The following is a 21,242-nucleotide window of genomic DNA, read 5'->3' as shown; positions in this document are numbered from 1 at the left end:
CCTGAATCCCACTGCCTGGGCTGCAGCACCGAGCTCATCATGGAGCAATGAACTAAACCAGTGTGTTCTTGGTAATAATCATTGGCATTCCCTGAGCATTCAGGTCCATACAGTGAGCCATGCAGAATCCTGATAATGAGGGACATGACCCATTCAGCTTCAGATTCAGCATGGGCACAGTGAATATTTTGAATTTTTGGCATTTTCTACCGGAAATAACTATAAGATCCCAGTCTTTGAATATGTCTAAGGTGGAGATTGATGGATCTCTAATTACCAGTCATGTGCAGGGTTATGGAAATGGATTGTGAAAAGCCATTGAAATGTTTGATCAGCCCTGATCATATTGAATAGTGGGGCATGTTTGAGGGACTGAATGACTGATCCTGTTCCTGTTTTCCGAGGTGCTGTGCTGGCAGAATGACCAGCACATTACATCAAAATAGAGTGCCTGTTGCACTCCAAATTCATTGTTGCCCCAGATTCACACCATCCAGCTCCTCAGAAACCGTGTAAGGGAACTGGAGCTGGAACTGGATGAACTTGGGTTCATTCAGAAGGCTGAGGGGGGAATTGAGAAGAGTTACAGGGAGGTAGTCACACCTCAGGTACAGGAAAAAGGTTGATGGGTTACAGTCAGGGGATGGAAAGGGAACATGTAGTCAGTGCAGGGATCCCCTGTGATCGTTCCCCACAATACTTCCCTTGGGGAATAAAACTGGAAATGACATCACCCACCTGAAGAAACAAAGACGTATAAATAGAGAGGCGGGACATACCACCAGTGCTTCATCGGAGACTCTCACTGATGATGTTACCTAGTATGGTGACAAAACATCTGAAAAACAAGCCTTCCAGCTCAGCGAGCTAACTTTGATCCTGATCATCAACCTGAGCCACAAATCTTCTCAAACATTGCTAATGAATATACTGTTTTGGATACTGATGGGGGGGGAATGACCTATCAGGGAAAGCCATAGTGGTCAGGTCTCTAGAACTGAGCCTGGCTCTGTGGCTCAGAATGGAAGGGGGAGACAAAAAAGCACTATTGGTAGGTGATTCAATAGTTAGAGGAACAGACAGGAGATTCTGTGGTCACGAACAGGACTCCCAGGTGCCATGGTCCAGGATTTCTGAGTCTACAAGATTCTGAAGGGAGAGGGTGAGCAGCCAGAAGTCGTGGTGCACATTGACACCAGTGACATAGCCAGGAAAAGGGATGAGGATTTAAAAAGTGATTTCAGAGAGTTAGGTTGGAAGCTAAAAAGCAGAATAAGCAGTGTAGTAATCATAGGATTACTACTGGTGTCATGTGCCAGTTGAAGCAAGGAAATGGGAGAGAGTGCAGCTAAACATGTGGCTACAGGGCTGGTGCAGTAGGGAGGGCTTCAGAGATGTAGATTATTGGCGTACCTTCTGGCAAAGGTGGGACCTGTGCATGAAGAATGGGTTGCACTTAAACTGGAGGTGCACCAGTTTCCAGGGTGGGAGATTTGCTCGTGTACTTCGGAAGAGTTTAAACTAGTTTGGCAGGGAGATGTGAACTAGAACTGCAGATTAGTGAATTTTGAAAACATTTGTTGCTCAGGTTGAGGTTTTCGGTGTAGGTTTGCTCGCTGAGCTGGAAGGTTTATTTTTAGATATTTTGACACCATAACAGGTAACATCTTCAGTGAGCCTCCGGACGCAGTACTGCTCGTGTTTCCTGCTTTCTATTGATATGTTTGGGTTTATTTGGGTTGGTGATGTCATTTCTTGTTCTTTTTCTCAGGGGATGGTAAATGGGGTCCAAGTCAATGTGTTTGTTAATAGTTGGAATGCCATGCTTCTAGAAATTCTTGTGCGTGTCTATGTTTGGCTTGTCCTAGGATAGATATGTTGTCCCAGTCATAGAGTCATAGAGATGTACAGCATGGAAACAGACTCTTCAGTCCAACCTGTCCATGCCGACCAGATATCCTAACTCAATCTAGTCCCACCTGCCAGCACCCAGCCCATATCCCTCTAAACCCTTCCTATTCATATACCCATCCAAATGCCTCTTAAATGTTGCAATTGTACCACCCTCCACCACTTCCTCTGGCAGCTCATTCCATACACGTACCACCCTCTGTGTGAAAAGGTTGCCCGTTAGGTCTCTCTTATATCTTTCCCTTCTCACCCTAAACCTATGCCATCTGGTTCTGGACTCCCCAACCCCAGGGAAAAAACTTTGTCTATTTATCCTATCAATGCCCCTCATAATTTTGTAAACCTCTATAAGGTCACCCCTCAGCCTCTAACGCTCCAGGGAAAACAGCCCCAGCCTGTTCAGCCTCTCCCTATAGGTCAAATCCTCCAAACCTGGCAACATCCTTGTAAATCTTTTCTGAACCCTTTCAAGTTTCACAACATCTTTCTGATAGGAAGGAAACCAGAATTGTATGCATGTTCCAACAGTGGCCTAACCAATCTCCTGTACAGCCACAACATGACCTCCTAACTCCTGTACTCAATAGTCTGACCAATCAAGGAAAGCATACCAAACGCCGCCTTCACTATCCTATCTACCTGTGATTCCACTTTCAAGGAGCTACGAACCTACACTCCAAGGTCTCTTTGTTCAGCAACACTGCCTTAGCCCTTACCATTAAGTGTATAAGTCCTGCTAAGATTTGCTTTCCCAAAATGCAGCACCTCACATTTATCTGAATTAAACTCCATCTGCCACAGCTTGGCCCATCTGGTCCAGATCCTGTTGTAATCTGAGATAACCCTCTTCTTCTGTCCACTACACCTCCAATTTTGATGTCATCTGCAACTTACTAACTGTACTTCCAAATCATTTATGTAAATGAACAAAAAGTAGAGGACTCAGCACCGATCCTTGTGGCACTCCACTGGTCACAGGCCTCCAGTCTGAAAAACAACCCTCCTCCACCACCCTCTGTCTTCTACCTTTGAGCCAGTTCAGTATCCAAATGGCTAGTTCCCCCTGTATTCCATGAGATCTAGTCTTGCTAATCAGTCTCCCATGGGGAACCTTGTCGAACGCCTTTTCTTAAACAGTGGCACCACTTTTGCCAACCTCCAGTCTTCCAGCACCTCACCTGTGACTATCAATGATACAAATATCTCAGCAAGAGGCCCAGCAATCACTCCTCCAGCTTCCCACAGAGTTCTTGGGTACACCTGATCAGGTCCTGGGGATATATCCACTTTAATGCATTTCTAGATATCCAGTACTTCCTCCTCTGTAATCTGGACATTTTGCAAGATGGCACCATCTATTTCCCTACAGTCTCTATCTTCCATATCCTTTACCACAGTAAATATTGATGCAAAATATACATTTAGTATATCCCCCATTTTCTGTGGTTCCACACAAAGGCCGCCTTGCTGATCTTTGAGGTGCCTTATTCTCTCCCTAGTTACCCTTTTGTCCTTAATATATTTGTAAAAACCCTTTGGATACTCCTTAATGCTATTTGCCAAAGCTATCTCATGTCTCCTTTTTGCCTTCCTGATTTCCCTCTTAAGTATACTCCTACTTCCTTCATACTCTTCTAAAGATTCTCTCAATATATCCTGTCTATACCTTACATATGCTTCCTTCGTTTTCTTAACCAAACCTTCCAATTTAGAACTTCAACTTTTAGATCTGGTTTCCATCACTATTTTAAAACGAATAGAATTATAGTCGCTGGCCCCAAAGTACTCCCCCACTGACACCTCAGTCACTTGCCCTACCTTATTTCCCAAGGGTAGGTCAAGTTTTGCACCTTCTCTAGTAGGTACATCCACATACTGAATCAGAAAATTGTCTTGTGAAATTCCTCTCCACCTAAACCTTTAACATTATGGCATTCCCAGTCGATGTTTGGAAAGTTAAAATCCCCATAACTACCCTATTATTCTTACAGATAGCTGAGATCTCCTTACAAGTTTGTTTCTCAATTTCCCTCTGACTATTAGGGGGTGTATAATGTAATCCCAAAAAGGTAATCATCCCTTTCTTATTTCTCAGTTCCACCCAAATAACTTCCCTGGATGTATTTCCGGGAATATCCTCCCTCAGCACAGCTATAATGCTATCCCTAATCAACAATGCCACTCCCTCTCCTCTCTTGCCTCCTTTTCTATCCTTGCTGTTGCATTTGTATCCTGGAACATTAAGCCGCCACTCCTGCCCCTCCCTGAGCCATGTCAGTCGAAATGGTACCCTTCCTTATCTGTATGTAAGGATATGAGTGAGAGAGGGTCATGTTGTTTTGTGGCTAGTTGATGTTCATGTATTCTGGTGGCTAGTTTTCTGCCTGTTTGTCCAATTTAGTGTTTGTTACAGTCCTTGCACGGTATTTTGTAAATTACATTGTTTTTGCTTGTTGTCTGTATGGGGTCTTTCAACTTCATTAGCTGCTGTTTTAGTGTGTAAGTGGGTTTGTGGGCTACCATGATGCTATCAAAAACTATCAACAAACACAATGACTTGGACTCCTTTTACCACCCCCTGAGAAAAAGAATAAGAAATGACATTACCATAAGAAATGACATCACCAACCCAAGGAAACCCAAACATTTAAATAAAAAGCAGGAAACACAAGCAGTCCTTCGTGCAGAGGCTCACTGAAGATGTTACCGAGTATGTTGACGAAATAACTGAAAATGAACCTTCCAGCTCAGCGAGCAAACCTACACCCAAGAGCTACAGATCAGAGGAGAGGGTTGTTGTGGAATGGAATGGAATGCAGAGAGTCTCTCAAGAAGGATACACAGTTGATAGGGCAAAGGGATTGATTAAAGTGTGTCTGTTTCAATGCAAGGAGTGTCAGGAATAAGAGTGATGAACTTAGAGCATGGATCAATACTTGGATCTACACTTTTGTAGCCATAATAGAGACATGGGTTTCACAGGGGCAGGAGTGGTTGCTGAATGTTCCAGGGTTTAGGTCTTTTTTGTAAAAGAATGGAGGGGGGGAGGTAAAAGAGGAGGGGGACTAGCATTGTTAATTAGAGAGTGCATCACCGCTGCAGAAAAGAAGGTTGTTGAGAAGTCAGTATGGGTAGAAGTCAGTAACAGGAAAGGAGCAGTCACTTTTTTGGGTGGTTTCTATATAGATTCCCCAAGAGCAGCAGAGTGATGGAAGACCAGATTGGACAGCAAGTCTTGGAAGGATGCAGATATAATAGAGTTGTTTGTTATGGGTGACTTCAATTTCCCCAAAATTGATTCGAACTCCTTAGATGGTCCTGGATGGAGCAGATTTTGTCAGGCGTGTCCAGGAGAGAATCCTGACTCAATATGTAGATAGGTTGATGAGGAGGGAGGCCATATTGGATTTGGTGCTAGGCAATGAGCCAGGCCTGGTGTCAGATCTCTTGGTGGGAGAGCATTTTGGTGACAGTGCCTACAACTATGTCACCTTTACAATAGCCATGGGGAGTGGTAGGAACAGACAGTATGGGAAGGCATTTAATTGGGGGAGGGAAAATTACACTGCTATTAGATAGGCTACGGAGTATAAATGATGAACAATTGTTCTGCAGGAAAGACACAACAGAAATATGGAGGCTGTTTAAGGAGTGCTTGTTGCAAGTGTTGGATAACTTTGTCCCACTGAGACAGGCAAGGACGGGTAAGGTGAAGAAGCCTTGGATGATGAGCAGAGAAGCTCCTTGTCAAAATGAAGAAAAATGCTTACTTAAGTTTGAGAGAGCAAGGATCTGGCACAGCTTTAGAGGATTCCAGGGTAGCTAGGAACAAACTCAAAAATGGACTGAGGGGGAATGAAAAAGCCTTGGTGGGAAGGATTAGGAAAAACCCAAAGGCTTTCTACACGTGCGTGAGGAATAAGAGAATGATCAAAGAGAGGGTAGGGCTGATCAGGGATAATGGAGGAAACTTGTACCTGGAGCCTGAAGAGGTAGGGGAGGCCTTAAATGAGTTTTTTGCTTCAGTATTCATTAGAGAGAGGGACCTTGTTGATAGTGAGAACACCATGGATCAGGTTAATAGGCTTGAACAGGTTCATGCTAAGAAAGTGTATGTGCTGGAAATTCTGGGAAGCATCAAGATCGATAAATCCCTAGGGCTGGACCAGATATATCCAAGGTTACCATGGGAAGCAAGGGATGAGATTACTGCACCTCTGGCGATCGATTTTTGCATCTTCACTCTTCACAGGAGTAGTACCTGATGATTTGGAGGGAGCCGAATGTCATTCCTCTGTTCAAGAAAAGGGAATAGGGAAATCCCTGGGAATTACAGACCAGTCAGTGTTATGTCTGTGGTAAGAATTTCTACTGGAAAGAAATCTGAGAGGTAGGATTTATGACTATTTGGAAAAACAGAGTTTGACATGGCTTTGCCAAGGGCAGGTCATGCCTCACAAGCCTTATTGAGTTCTTTGAGGATGTGATGAGACAGGTTTACAAAGGTCGAGTGGTCATGTGTATATATGGATTTCAGTAAGGCATTTCATAAGGCTCATTCAGAAAGTTAGGAGGTGATGCCACAAAGGTCGGTAGTGTTGTAGATAATGTTATTAGATTAGATTACAGTGTGGAAACATGCCTTTCGGCCCAACAAGTCCACACCGACCCGCTGAAGCGCAACCCACCCATACCCCTACATTTACCCCTTACCTAACGCTACGGGCAATTTAGCATGGCCAATTCACCTGACCTGCACATCTTTGGACTGTGGGAGGAAACCGGAGCACCCAGAGGAAACCCACTCAGACACTGGGAGAACGTGCAAACTCCACACAGTCAGTTGCCTGAGGCGGGAATTGAACCCGCGTCTCCAGCGCTGTGAGGCAGCAGTGCTAACCACTGTGCCACCGTGCCGTGAGTTGTGCAGGCTATAACAAGACTGACAGGATACAGAACTGGGCTGAGAAGTTGCAGATGGAGTTCAATCTGGATAAATGTGAAATTATGAGTTTGGTAGGTTGAATTTGAATGCTGAACACAGCACCAAATACAGGATTCTTGGCAGTGTGGAGGGACAGCAGGATCTTTGGGTCCATGTACACAGATCCCTCAAAGTTTCTACCCAAGTTGATAGGGTTGTTCAGAAGGCATATGGCGTTTTGGCTTTCGTTAACATGTGGATTGAGTTTTAGAGCCATGAGGTTTTGCTGGTTATCTGGTTAGATGACACTTGGAATATTGTGACCAGTTCTGGACTAAAGAAGTAATAGCAAATGGCTGGAGCTTTCAAATGGCTGCTTCATGTATTTGCACCCAGAAAACGTGGATTGCATGATTACATCCATCAAACTGACACTTACTCTTGGGCTCTTTTCCAGTCATTTTACAGTAACGCCACATTTAAACAATGACAAGGTGAAGGCAGGGAACCCAGTTCAGGTTGAGCACCATCAGCAGAGATACCATTTGGCACTAGGTTCCCCAGAGCCTTCATGTCTCCTTTTACAGCACTGTGCCATGACAGCCTATTTCCACTATGTCCTGCATGTGCAGACCTGCCTTATCAAACTTCACCGACAACTTCACCTGCTCCATGACCCTGTTTGCACCTTAATGATAAGTGTGTGTTGCTGGAAAAGCATAGCAGGTCAGGCAGCATCTGAGGAGCAGAAAAATCGATGTTCCTTCTATCCCCATATACTTTGAGCTCCCCTCCATCACTGTCCTTGCCCCCACATTGACACACACCTCTGGTTTCTCTCCAGCCTTGACCCACCCGTATCTTTTGACAGTGATATTCCCCCTTCCTTGACCCTTCCGAATGACTGACTGACAGATCCAGTCTCAGGATTTTATTTACCACAGACTTCTGACAGACATAAATGGGCAGCCCCTAGACCTGACTGACCATGTCTCTAACTGCTGAGTTTGCAGCTCGCGGACTGACAATACATGATTTCTCCAGCCTGCTTGTGATTGCCCGACACCACTGACCATTGCCAACTGCCCAGACTGTGGTCAGACAGCTCCCCTGACCACGAGCAATCCAAGTAGACAACTGACTGTGGCCAAACCCCTAAACTCTGTGCAGAATGTGCCTGTGGCTAATGGTCCTGGGACCCTTTGACTGACAACAGCCTCCCTTTAAATTGGACTAAGGACTGGCCACCACTAATTTTTGACATGACCATTGTGCAGTATGTTTACCAGTTTACCAGTCATGCTGCTAGCAAGTGCTGTAGGTGTTAGATTGACATTGCAATGCACTGTACAACAATATGTCCCTCTGCCCGCAAGCCATCTCCATATCCCTTAGGATCCCGCTGACAGGCATGACAAGAGTATGCAGTAAAGGGTACCCCATTATTGAGCAGTCACGCGATACAGCCTGGATCCAGTCCTTGAGCTGGGTGCCTGTTCCTGAGTGCAAAGAGTCTTTGCTGCAGCATCTTAATGTCAGCTAATGGTATGCCCGGCAGTGCAAGTCTGTGCTTCATGAGTGGCATGCAGGTGTATCAAAGAGATGCCTTGAGGATCCTGAAGGGTTAGCAAATGTTGGATGCCAATGTCCAAGAAAGAAGTTTGCCACAGCAACTGCCTGTGGATTGTGCCCAGAGATTCTGGTTGGTCCTGAGCACCATTGAGATCCTTCAGAGCAATTGGCAAGAAATCACCAGGAACCCACTCAAACTTCCACACCAGGTTTTCTCCACATCTAGCTTGTTTGGCATTTTTGGTAAGATAGGAAGTTGAATGTCAGTGAGACAGGTTGTACCATTAACAAGGAGTGAACAAGTAATAATCGCCCTTTATTGGCCACTGTTTAGTGAGAAACTCAGTGGTCTGCTTGTCAAAAGCATTAAAAATTGAGCAAGGTGTTCCTGAACATAAGATAGGCCTCACCAGATTTGCCACAAATCTCCAATAAAACAGTTACAAGTGTGGAATAAAATAAGGTTGAGTCAATATAGCTTTGTTAAGAGCAGGTCGTGCACAGGAGGCTGCTAAATAAGATGTTCAGGGCAAGGTCCTGGCGTGGGTGGAGGATTGGCTGACTGGAAAAAGGCAGATATTGAGGATAAAGGGGTCTTTTTCAGAATGGCAATCACTGACTAGTGGAATTCCACAGGGACCTATATTGGGACCACAACTATTCATATTATACATTAATGATATGGACCAAGAAACTGAGGGCATTGTTACTAACTTTGCAGAATAGACAAAGATAGGTAGAGGGGCAGGTAGTCATAGTCATAGACGTACAGCATGGAAACAAATCCTTCAGTCCAACTAGTCCATACCAACCAGAAATCCTAACCTAATCTCAACCCATTTGCCAGCACTTGACCCATATCCCTCTAAACCCTTCCTATTCATATGCCCATTCATAAATATTGTAATTGTACCAGCCTCAACCATTTCCTCCAGTAGTTCATTCCATACCCTCTGCGTGAAAAAGCTGCCCCTTAGGTCCCTTTTAAATCTTTCCCCTCTCACCATAAACCTATGCCTTCTAATTCTGGGCCTCTCCACCCCAGGGAAAAGACCTTGTCTATTTACCCTATCCATGCCTCTCATTTTAGTCTTGAGGAAGCAGGGAGGAAAAATAGAGGTGTACATTATTTTCTAAATGGAAAATGGCTTAGAAAATATGAAGTCCAAAGGGACTAAAGTGGCCAAATTCAGATTCTCTTAAGATCAACATGCAGGTTCTAAATTCTGTAAAGAGTGACTAAATTCAAAAATAACCCAATAAATCTTCATTTCAGTGTGTAATATTGATGCATCAGTAATATTTATTCTACAAGAACACTGAGCAAATACACGGAAGCTGGAATTATGTACATCAAAGTTTGCTGTCCCTTAATGTTTTGTTATGAAAATAAGTAGCATGTTTTTAGATTAATTTTCAGATCACTAAATTGCAACACTTGATTTTTCTTAAAAATGACCTTGAATATTCTGATGGTCAGAGAATCATTTCTGAAGCATAGCTGGGAGTTGTATCTGGATACTGTGGAATCTCCAAGGCTGCAGACTCCAAAGGAACTGTTCGCTGTTATGATGCCAGCTGAGGTTATTACAGGACAAGTCAACCCAGGCTAAAGTATGTCTTGATAGTTTTTTTTGCCTTAATGAGGTGGTCTTTCACTAAAAAGCAATTCTCCAATGCTGCAGATTTGGTTTTAACAGTAAAACAAATGTTTAATACCTAAAAATAAATAAATAAATAAAACTAAATAAATATTCTGAAGTAGAGTCCTGCTGGACTTGAAAATTTAGCTCAATTTATCTCTCCACAGATGCTGTCAGACCTGCTGAATTTTTCCCGCATTCTGTTTATTTCAGATTTCAGGCATATTCAGTATTGTACTTTTATTCCTATATAAATAGCAAACTACAATTGCATTAATCCCCAAGACATTATTTTTCATCACAAGAATTTCCTTTCTAGCACATCTTAATTCAACTGTGGCTTCAGTTCCCATTCTTGGAAATCTGATAGCATCTTCCTTCAGATTTTGTATAACTGAGCTTAGATGATTTAAGCTGCTCTTCTGACCCTACCCCTGGGACTTCACATCTTCGACACACACTGCTGGACTCAACACTAGCTCACCTTGGGGCTCAATTCCAGCCACTTACCCCTAATGGACCCTCCTTGACCTACCTTAAACATTCTACCATTTAACTGGTACCACTACCTCTAACAACCCAACCCCTACCTGCTTGACACCCTACTTTTTTTTTGCATCACGTACCCTGTACCGTGTATCCTATCCCTACTTACGTGGCATTTCACCTGCCTGGCACTCTATTCTTCGGGCACCCAACCCTTACAGTCACTTTATGTTCTTGACCTTTCACAGGAGGTGTCAAAGTACCTGGAAATTGAGCCCCAAGGTGTGTATGATGCTAGACCTTGAAATTACAGAATACAACAGCTGACTGTTGTGAAAAAGAGGTCATGGTCTGACTTCCATGGACTGTTCTGTACTATGAGGGATCTGTCAGCATGGAAGTATGGGTCGACATTTCTGAAGGAGCCCTAATTAGAATCTCCAGTCAGAAATATGAAGCTCTTTCATTTCATGAGAAAGGGATTGAGTGGCAATCTGTTTGAAATTGCTAGTCCTCAGAAAATCTGGACCCATATATACAAGGTTTCAATATAATGATCCAAACATTTTAATAGGAAAGTCAATAGCTCAGCCGAAAATGTGTCATTTCTTGGACTGAGAATTTTGCTGTGTTGCATTATTTACCCAATGAACCAGGCAGCAGAATGAATGTGGTATAATATGGAAGAAACTGTAGTGCAAGTTAAATTCACAATTTTGACTGATTTGCAACAAAGAATTGAAAGCTTTCATCTCTACTTGTTTGTTTCTGTGCTTTCTGTTTCACGTAATATAAAATATATTAAGACTTTTTTTGAGGACAGAAAAGACACAACAAACAAAGCAGAAAAATTCTGTAATCAAATGAGAATGAATTGATATAAAGATACTTTCTGTTGAATCAGCAGCCGACAATTTGAGAATATGATAAAATGAAATCTACATGTTCATTCTGCTTGTAGGTGATAAACTTCAAGCTTAGACATTGTTATGATTAATTATCTAGGACACTGAATTTTCTTTGTTTCAAAGTTTCCATTGAATCATACTCTGTCAGCCAAGTCAAAAGAGATAGTTAAAATAGCCTGAAGGAGTACTGGCACTGTGACGGCCAGGTTATGTTTCTTCTGTTGAATTGACTAGTTTATCTACTGTGTTTTGCAACTTAGTGCTTTTTTGTTTTTATTTCCTTGCAAAAAAAACTAACAACCTATATAAAACATATAAATTTAAATATATATATGTAACATATGTTTTAAGACTATGCAAGGAGATCTATTGAATCCATTATTCTAGCTGTGAGGAAATAGTGGTAAGCTTCAATTCCTATCTACCTGATATTAATGTATCTTCACTATATGCTCAGAATAATAATAATAATAACATAAATTGGTCTAAAAAATGGATGGCAGCCATTAATCATTATGAAATTTCTCAACCTAGAGAAGTTCTTCATTTACTAGTTTCATGCAGATGTTTAGGTAGATGACAAATCTTCAGTGCCAGATCCCAGTTGGCTAATACATTATGAAAACTGAGTTGGGTGAATTAGATGCCTATTCCAAGGTACAATGAATGGTTTCCTGTTCATTGCAAACTATACAATACCTGCAGCCACGTTTTGCTTTGGTCCTGGGAATTGGTCTGACCTGACAATTCATACTCCTGCAACAGTTGATGAAATTTGTTGTCAGGCAGTCAGTGCATTTTGGTGTATCTGTCAATATGGGATACCTCAGACCAGGTAGCATATCTATACCTCTGGATTCTTTCAGTCAATAGTTTTAACATCCTAGTGATTGTTTATCAAAGTTGAACTTCCTGCAGAGGATATTAATATTTAAAAATACCAAATTTGTCAACATTATTTTTCCAACTTTTAATTTTCTACTGTGATATTTAATCCAGTAAATAATCAGGCATCAAACTTTGGTATTAAAACCAAATGTTAAATAACAATGCATAGTAATCAATCCAATGGGATGACTCTTGTTTGCCTGAAGATTCTTTGGCAGATCTACTCTGGTTTATTCAAAACTGGACACAAACACACTTGGCTTAATTCTAACAAACTAATCTGTTTAAGGAATTCTAGAATTATTATAATTCCCACAAGTTGGATAAAATAGACATTTTAGTTCCGTAGTATATGGGAGTAGAGCAGAAGAATGTCGAATCAGGTCAATCTCTGGTCTTTCTAGCAGCTCCTTACTCCTCCTCCTCCAGATCCAGGGAGCATTCGTTTAAGCAGTTTGTGTGTCCTAAGAAGAGTCCTCAGAAGCAGCGATTCTCTGCATCCACTTCCAGTTGTCTCATGGAACAACGGTAAGTCATTTTCTGTTGTCCCACTCAATCAATTAGCAGCATTGATTCTATTCCCAATTGTCAATTATATTGAAATCCACTTCCCATTGTTAGCGGCCCCTTGACCATATCCTAACCAGATCCTTAATTATCTGTCCTGGGAAAGCTTTTGCACTGCATATTTAGGAGACCAATGTACAATGGAGATCTCGCAATCCAATTTTCTTTTCAGTCTTTAGATTTCATGCACATTGCTTTTCTCTTTCGCTTGCTGTAAATTGCCACCGGGCAACCTTGAATGCCCATTCTATACTGTCCAGTTGACTGGACTCTTGAATGTACTTCTGCATCAGTTTCGTCCAGAGTTTTTGAGAGGTTATTCATTGATAAGAAGCATTACTGTCAAAGGGTTGTACAAAAACTAAACAACATGTGAAAAAGCTTCAACAGCAAATTCCAAGCAAACTCATATATCCAGTAATGGAACTCACATATCAGATGTTTCTTTCTTTTCTGAGTATAGCTATTCCAGTGGAAAGCTATTTTGATTTCACTCTCGATATGCCCCAACAAATTTTCTGCCATATTATGTTGGCTGTCCATCTCTTTTTGATTTAAATGTTGATCGATTTCAGCATCATATCCATATCTACTTCAAAATATTTTAAATGCACTGGAGATTTGATGTAGAGATACTGTCTTCCCTCTTAGTTTGATATCTTTGTATCTTGTCATTCCATTCTCTCTTTCTCACTTGTCCATTTGCACTCCTGTTCACCTATCAGGACTCACTTCTGGTTTTCCTGTGAATGACCAATTTTAAGACCGTAGCTTCAAAGATGGTGCCCAACCATGCTTCTTTAATAGCATCATATTGCTAAGACGTACTGCATAAGCCTTGCTAAACCAGTCAAAACTTATACCAGAATGGGAATCTTTTGTGTGGATTGGAATTGGTTACTGTATAAGTCATTTAAAAAAAACAGTACAATTCATATTAGTTGTCATTAAAGTAATCCCTTTCCCCTTGTCTGAACCTGAAGATCTGTTGCATTTCAGATAGTTCACATATACAAGACTTATAAAAGGTACATATTCAAAACTAGACCTTGATGAAGGCAGTAAAGTAAATTTTTGGATTGCAGCGTGTAAGGAGAATTTTGGGTAAAAAAGGAAACAACGGAGTAATATTTCAGCAACTTGACTGTAGTAATGTGGCATTTTCAATCGAGGATTACAGCTGATGAAAAATGCTGTACACCATATATCTGAAGATTGTAACATTGAGTTGACACAATGTATTCTAGCTGGGAATAAATGTTACAAAGCTGACCAGATTTGAAATAGTGGCGGTGTGACATGAGTGAATGATTGTAGAAGGAGTTGGCAGGTATGATGCTATTTAGGAATTGTGACATCCATAACCATTCCAGTTAAGGTAAGTACCTCATTAGATTTTTAAAGCATTAACAGCACTCATACCTCCATACCAATTAAGAGGATTTCTTTGAATCTTCTAAGATTTCACAACATTCTCCATTAAACATTCTCAAAAGGAAATAGAAGAAACGTTATGTTCACTAATGTCCTGGTTTCTCCCCTTCTTAATGCTCTACATTTTATAATCTTTCAGAGGTACATGTATTTTTCCAACAGAGAGAATTATTATATCTGTACGAGTAGTTGGATCATTGAAGCATATTAAATTCTGATCTCCTATCTTGATAGGCTATCTTTAACACCTTATTAAGGTTCAGTATGTTCCCCCACAGTGAAATCCTGCTGTATGGCTGTTCTGCTTTTGGATACAACTTCTCTTATCCTTAGAAAGAATAGTTTTGATAGTTGAATGTAATGAAGGAAATATCATTTTTTTTTCAGATCCAACAGCTATTTCCTTTCAACAAATGTGATTACATAAAAGAATGCAAAGTCTCCTGTTTCAGTCTAGACAGATGTACATGTATTTGGAAAGGCAAGGACTGATTTGGGATAATCAACATGGCTTTGTGCGTGGGAAATCATGTCTCACAAACTTGATTGAGTTTTTTGAAGAATTAACAAGGAGGATTGAGGGCAGAGCGGTACCTGTGATTTATATGGACTTCAGTAAGGCATTCGACAAGGTTTCCCATGGGAAACTGATTAGCAAGATTAGATCTCATGGAATATAGGGAGAAAAAGCCACTTGGATACAGAACTGGCTCAAAGATAGAAGATGGTGGTGATGGAGGGTTGCTTTTTAGACTGGACACCTCTGAACAAGGATCTGCATCAATTGTTTTTCATAATTTATATAAATGATTTGGATGTGAACATAGGAGGTATAGTTAGTAAGTTTGCAGATGACACCAAAATTGGGGACGTAGTGGACAGAGAAGAAGGTTACCTCAGATTACAACGGGATCTTGATCAGATAGGCCAATGAACTGAGAAATGGCAGAAGGAGTTTAATTTAGATAAATATGAGGTGCTACATTTTGGGAAAGCAAATCTTAGCTGGACTTATACACTAATGGTAAGCTCCTAGGGTGTGTTGCAGAACAAAGAAATTTTGGAGTGCAGGTTCAAAGCTCCTTGAAAGTAGAGTCGCAGGTAGATAGGATAGTGAGGAAGGAGTGTGGTATGCTTTCCTTTATTGGTCAATTAAGTACAGGCGTTGTGGCTGTACAGGACATTGGTTAGGCCACTGTTGGAATATTGCATGCAATTGTGGTCTCGTTCCTATTGGAAAGACATTGTGAAACTTGAAAGGGTTCAGAAAAGATTTACAAGGGTGTTGCCAGGGTTGGAGGATTTGAGCTATAGGGAGAGGTTGAATAGACTAGGGCTGTTTTTCCTGCAGTGTCGGAGGTTGAGGGGTGACCTTATAGAGGTTTATAAAATCATGAGGGGCATTGATAGGATAAATAGACAAGGTCTTTTTCCGAGTGTGGAGGAGTCCAGAACTAGAGGGCATAGGTTTAGGGTGAGAGGGGAAAGATGTAAAAGAAATTTGAGGGGCAACCTTTTCATGCAGAGGGTGGTACGTATATGGAATGAGCTGCCAGAGGAAATGGTAGAAGCAAGTACAATTGCAATATTTAAAAGGCATCTAGATGGGTACATGAATAGGAAGGGTGTGGAGGGATATGGGCCGGGTGCTGGCAGGTGAGGCTAGATTAGGTTGGGATATCTGGTTGGCATGGACGAGTTGGACTGATGGGTCTATTTCCATGCTGTACATCTGTATGACAATGTCTATGACTATTTGAAATGTTCTTTAATCTGGTAGCTGGGAAAGGACATATTAACGTAACTTGCATTACATCAGTCTGACCATGTGATTTTCTTATTGACTACTTTATCCTTAAGAGAAAGTGAGGATTGCAGATGCTGGAGATCAGATTCAAAAAGTGTGGCTTTCATCAGGAATGTCCTGATGAAGAGCTTGTGTCCAAAATGTCAACCTTCCTGCTCCTTGAATGCTGCCTTTCCAGCGCTACACTTTTCAACTACTTTATCCTTAATATTTTCCTTCTGATCCATTCAAAACAGATTTCCTTTATTGGGTTCAGTGCCATTTCCTTTGTGAAAGGTCTTTGCTATTAAGAAAAAGAGATCATTACAAGGCTTTTTCATTTCTTTACTCTGATAGTTTACTCTAATATTCTTCATATTACTGAGTCCCATAGTGTTAGAACTAATTAGAAGAGTTGGACTAATTATTCCTAATAAATACCACTTCCATCACTGTAGCTAAAGCACCTGAAGCTGCTAATTGTATTGGCTGTACTTAACATTGATTCAACTCTTTCACGTCAAGTTTAGTAACTGCATCAGCCTGACATTACCAACTAAATCATGGATGAACTTATATTTAATTATTAAGTGACAAAATACATACGTTTTTCAAACTTTTAATTTGCTGAATGAGGTATTGAAAAGAAATATTAAGAGTAAAACTCTCATAAATAGTTTGCTTCCTAACTTTCCAGATCATCAATTATGAGGCAATCATTCCTTTGGTCCTCCCAATGCATATTGAAAATGCAGGTAGGGAACCTATACAATCCCATCCCACCCAATAAGTGACTTTCTTTCATTAATCATTGATCATTTACAACTCATGCTGTTTACAAGGAATCTTCTGCTTCTCAGAATCTTCTGTTTCTATTTGCTTGAAAACTTATTAAGGTTAGTTAGCTCCCATTCAATAATTTTGGCCCTTAAGTAAACAGAAGTGTCTACTTATTGTAAATCTTGTATCAGCATCTTGAAAAACAAACGTTCCAATCTGGCCAAGGGTTCATTTTAGGTAAAAACTTGCAAAACTGATATCAAAAGTCAGCACACCTTATGGTACTAGAATGTTGACATATCTACTGAACATTTAATGAAATGATTTTTGTTACCATAATTTAGAAACCACAAGTATAATTACAGTGCTGCCTATTCTCAAAATATCCAGTTCTTGAGAAAAGATTCTGTTAGCAGTAATTTGTTTTTTAAAAAAACTGAATATAAAATCACAAAATACTCTTGCTGCTCTCAAGACATCAATTTACCACTTAGCTGATATAATTGTAAGCAAGTACCTTCAGTAAACTGTATACAATTTCAGCAGTGAATGGAAAAAAATACTAGCAGAGAAAAACAGGTTTTATAGATCAGGCAGTGCAATTGCTGGCGACCTCTCTAAAGCAGTGAGGAAAACAGAAACCAAAATAGAAAGAAAGGAAATAGCTTTATTTAGATGTCTTCTTGTATGACTAAGGGACAAAGCACTACATAGCTAATGGAGATGTCTGTCTAGTTTGTGACACAATGACTCTCAACAGCATGGTTTTAATCCCTGCACCAGCTGAGGTTACCATGAGCAACTCTCCTTCTCAATCTCTCCCCTCACCTGAGGCATGGTGACCTCAGATTAAATCACCATCAGTCATCTTTCTCAAATGAGAGAGCAGCCCAGTGGTCTGGTAAGGCTATGGCGACTTTAGCTAAAGGCAATTAAAAAAAGTGGCAACCAATTTTCAAACAGCAATGAACACTGAAGAGTGATGGGATAATGTGAAGAGTGAGTGTCAACTCACTTACGTTTCATGATTTTAATGTTTTCGAGAGTGCTATACAGCTTGTAAATCTAAAGATGAGAACAGGTCAATTTGCACACAACAATATCTCACAACAACAATGCAATAATGACAAGGTAATCAGCTTTATGAGGTATTGATAGTGGGATAAATATTGGCTAGCACATTATCCGGGTGGAGCTGTAAAGTGATACCTCCAAAGTACAGTGAGTCATATTAAATATGCAAAAGAAATATCATGAATGAAAATCCATGATTGAGGTGACGAATATTGGAGCAATCACAAAAAAGGACCTAACAGGAAATAATAAAAGAAGCTGCGATACTTCAGAGTATTTCAAAAATGCAAAGATAAGATGTAAATGTTTTTGCAAACTACTAGCTTGTGACATAAGCAGATTTCAAAGATATGGTTTCACTTACATATGGGAACATAAAGAGATGACAGCAGAAAAAAAATGTAACAGATAAAATTGTAGAAGTAAAAGTGATGAATTATTCATGTTTACACAGTGAATGTGAAATTAGGAAAGGATTTCAGGAATGAATTTCTCTGGCCCAAATTGGCTTTTTTCAGTCATCTTTTCTCTTTTCATTTGTTCATGTGATGTGGGTGTCACTGATGAGACTGTGGGAGGTTTTTGATGATCCCTAATAGCTCTGCAGAAAGTGGTTGTGAACTGCGTTCTAACACCACTGCCGTTCTTGAGATTTAAAGACACCCAGACTACTGTTCAGAAAAGTTCCAGAATTTTGACCCCATGACAGTGAAGGAACAGCAATAAAGTTCAAAGTTAGCATAAGACCTGGAAGGGAACATGTGGATGCTGGTTTCTCCATGCATCAGCTCACCTGCTCGGCCTAGGTAGTATAGGTTCTGAGTTTGGAAGCTGCTGTCAGAGATGTCTTGAGTTGCTGCAAGGTTCTTGTAGTTAGTACATGCTGTTCTGTGTTAGTAGTGAAGAAAGTGAATGTTAAAGGTGCCCATCATACAGGCTGCTTTGTCTTTGATTGTGTCAAGATTCTTGAGTGCTGTTGGAGCTGCACTCAGCCAGGCTCGTGGTGAATATATCATAACACTTCAGACTTCTGCCTTGTACATGGTGGACAGGTTATGGAGAGAAAAGAGGTGAATTATTCACTGTAGAATTCCTAACTTCTGACTTTCTTTTAACTACTGTGTCTATATTGCAGGGTTTGTTCAGCTTCTAGTCTATGGTAAACTCTGGGATGTTGATGGTATGAAATTCAGTGATGGTATCCCGAGTGAATGTCAGGGGTTATATTCTCTTTTGGAAATTAGTCATTGCCTGGTACTTGTGTGGTGTAAATGTGACCTGCCACTGATGTGCTTAAGCCCTGAATAGTGTCCACATCTTGCTGCAAATGGACAGAGACTGTCTCAGAATCTGAGGAATTGCAAAGAGTGCCTAACATTGAGCCCTGGTTCAAATGAGAGTTTACAAGCAAATCAGGACCCAAATGGATGAGAACGCTTATTCACTCATGATGCCCCATTTATTTCCCTCACAAAGGAAAAAGAACCTAGTTGCATTTGACCAGAACCAGAGGAGTACTACCTTTAAGCACACCAAGTGTTACTATTACCTCTAATACTCTTCACAGACACCTCTTGGACTGAAATTAAGTGTCATTTCTGTCAAGTTTTATGAAATGCTCCCTCGGCGAGGCCTATACTCTGACCCCAAACATGCTTCATTAACAGTGTACCATGACCAATGGCTTGTCTGATGTCAACCCGATTCTCCCACTCACCATAGACAGAGGTAATGGCCACTCCTGATTCCTAGAGTTGGTGCCACCTTTAAAGGGTCATTCCCTACCCAGCCAAGCCCTGTCAATCCAGAGTTGTTCTGCACTCAGAGTTGTTCATGATATTTACCCTGGACTTGGCAAATACGGGAGATTAGTGCCCTAATTTGCTGGCAGGAACGTAGAAGATTGGGTTTTGCTGAGGAAGGCAGTCCTAGTCCCCTAGGTCTGGCAGAGGAGGCCACAACATCAGACCATACCAACTTGGTCTTGAATATTCATTTTGATTCTATTGTGAATCAGCTTGGGAGGGTTAGCTAAGAAGCCATGGAGTCTGTGAATGTTATCAAGTTTAGAACTAGTGGCATAGTACTGTCAAGATAGTCTATGATTTGCATAATGTGCAATGCACATTACTAAACACATGACAGAAATGCAGTGTGGATCAGTATATTTATTGATGTAGAATTGGTCTCAGTTATATTTAAGATAATTCACCAAAGTACTGATGGAGTGCTACAGTTTTGGATATGCTGTTGTTGTGATGATGGGGTTTTTTGGCAGATAAACTGACACCACACATTAATTTTGGAGGGACAATTTAATCTGCTAAATGCTTACATGCGAGCTTTTTGGTCAGAATTTAAACTGAGTATCAATGAGCAGATTGTTGGTAAGCCAGTTTCCCTGCATTACTATAATATGATTCCTTCACCCTTTTTGGTTATGTTTGGGAGGAAGCTGATTTGGGTGGCTGGGGTAACTGGCTAACCAAGATTACCCCTTTTATTTTTTATGGACTGCATAGATTGGAGCACATTTTCATATTGGTTTGATGCCAGTGTTGTAGCTGTACTGGAGCCTTTTAGCTGGGACAAGTAGCCAGTCCTACTGAACATGTCCTCTACACAGCCAGAAATTGTCAACAACCAAAGTGTCCAATATCGAATGCTCCAAAAAACAAAGCTCAAAGACCTCATGCATTCACTGTCAACAAGGGTGGTACCAGGGGACTGGAGAGTGGCAAATGTTGTGCCCCTGTTCAAAAAAGGGAATAGGGATAACCCTGGGAATTACAGGCCAGTTAGTCTTACTTCGGTGATAGGCAAAGTAATGGAAAGGGTACTGAGGGATAGGATTTATGAGTATCTGGAAAGACACTGCTTGATTAGGGACAGCCAGCATGGATTTGTGAAGGGTAGGTCTTGCCTTACAAGTCTTATTGAATTCTTTGAGGAGGTGACCAAGCATGTGGATGAGGGTAGAGCAGTGGATGTAGTATACATGGATTTTAGTAAGGCATTTGATAAGGTTCCCCATGGTAGGCCTATGCGGAAAGTCAGGAGGCATGGGATAGAGGGAAATTGGCCAATTGGATAGAAAACTGGCTAACCAGTCGAAGTCAGAGAGTGGTGGTAGATGGTAAATATTCAGCCTGGAGCCCAGTTACAAGTGGAATTCCGCAGGGATCAGTTCTGGGTCCTCTGCTGTTCATAATTTTTATTAATGACTTGGATGAGGGAGTCGAAGGGTGAGTCAGTAAATTTGCAGATGA

The 21,242-nt window shown here is 41.0% G+C and overlaps 1 protein-coding gene across 3 annotated transcripts in view; it reads left to right on the top strand.

The window, feature by feature from the left end:
* The window catches only part of LOC122549912 (adenylate cyclase type 1-like), a 290,966-nt gene that overhangs the window by 141,443 nt on the left and 128,281 nt on the right, over window positions 1–21,242 (top strand). Inside the window, exon 8 of one of the 3 annotated variants that reach the window (XM_043690132.1) lies at window positions 12,762–12,860. The exons of the other annotated variants lie outside the window; for them this stretch is intronic. Within the exon in view, the coding sequence (XP_043546067.1) occupies window positions 12,762–12,860 (99 nt within the window). The remainder of the gene's footprint in view (window positions 1–12,761; window positions 12,861–21,242) is intronic. 3 annotated transcript variants of the gene reach the window in all.

Source organism: Chiloscyllium plagiosum, chromosome 5, assembly GCF_004010195.1.
Source record: "Chiloscyllium plagiosum isolate BGI_BamShark_2017 chromosome 5, ASM401019v2, whole genome shotgun sequence".
Taxonomy (NCBI): Eukaryota; Metazoa; Chordata; class Chondrichthyes; order Orectolobiformes; family Hemiscylliidae; genus Chiloscyllium; species Chiloscyllium plagiosum.
This window is presented reverse-complemented; position numbering and strand designations above follow the sequence as displayed.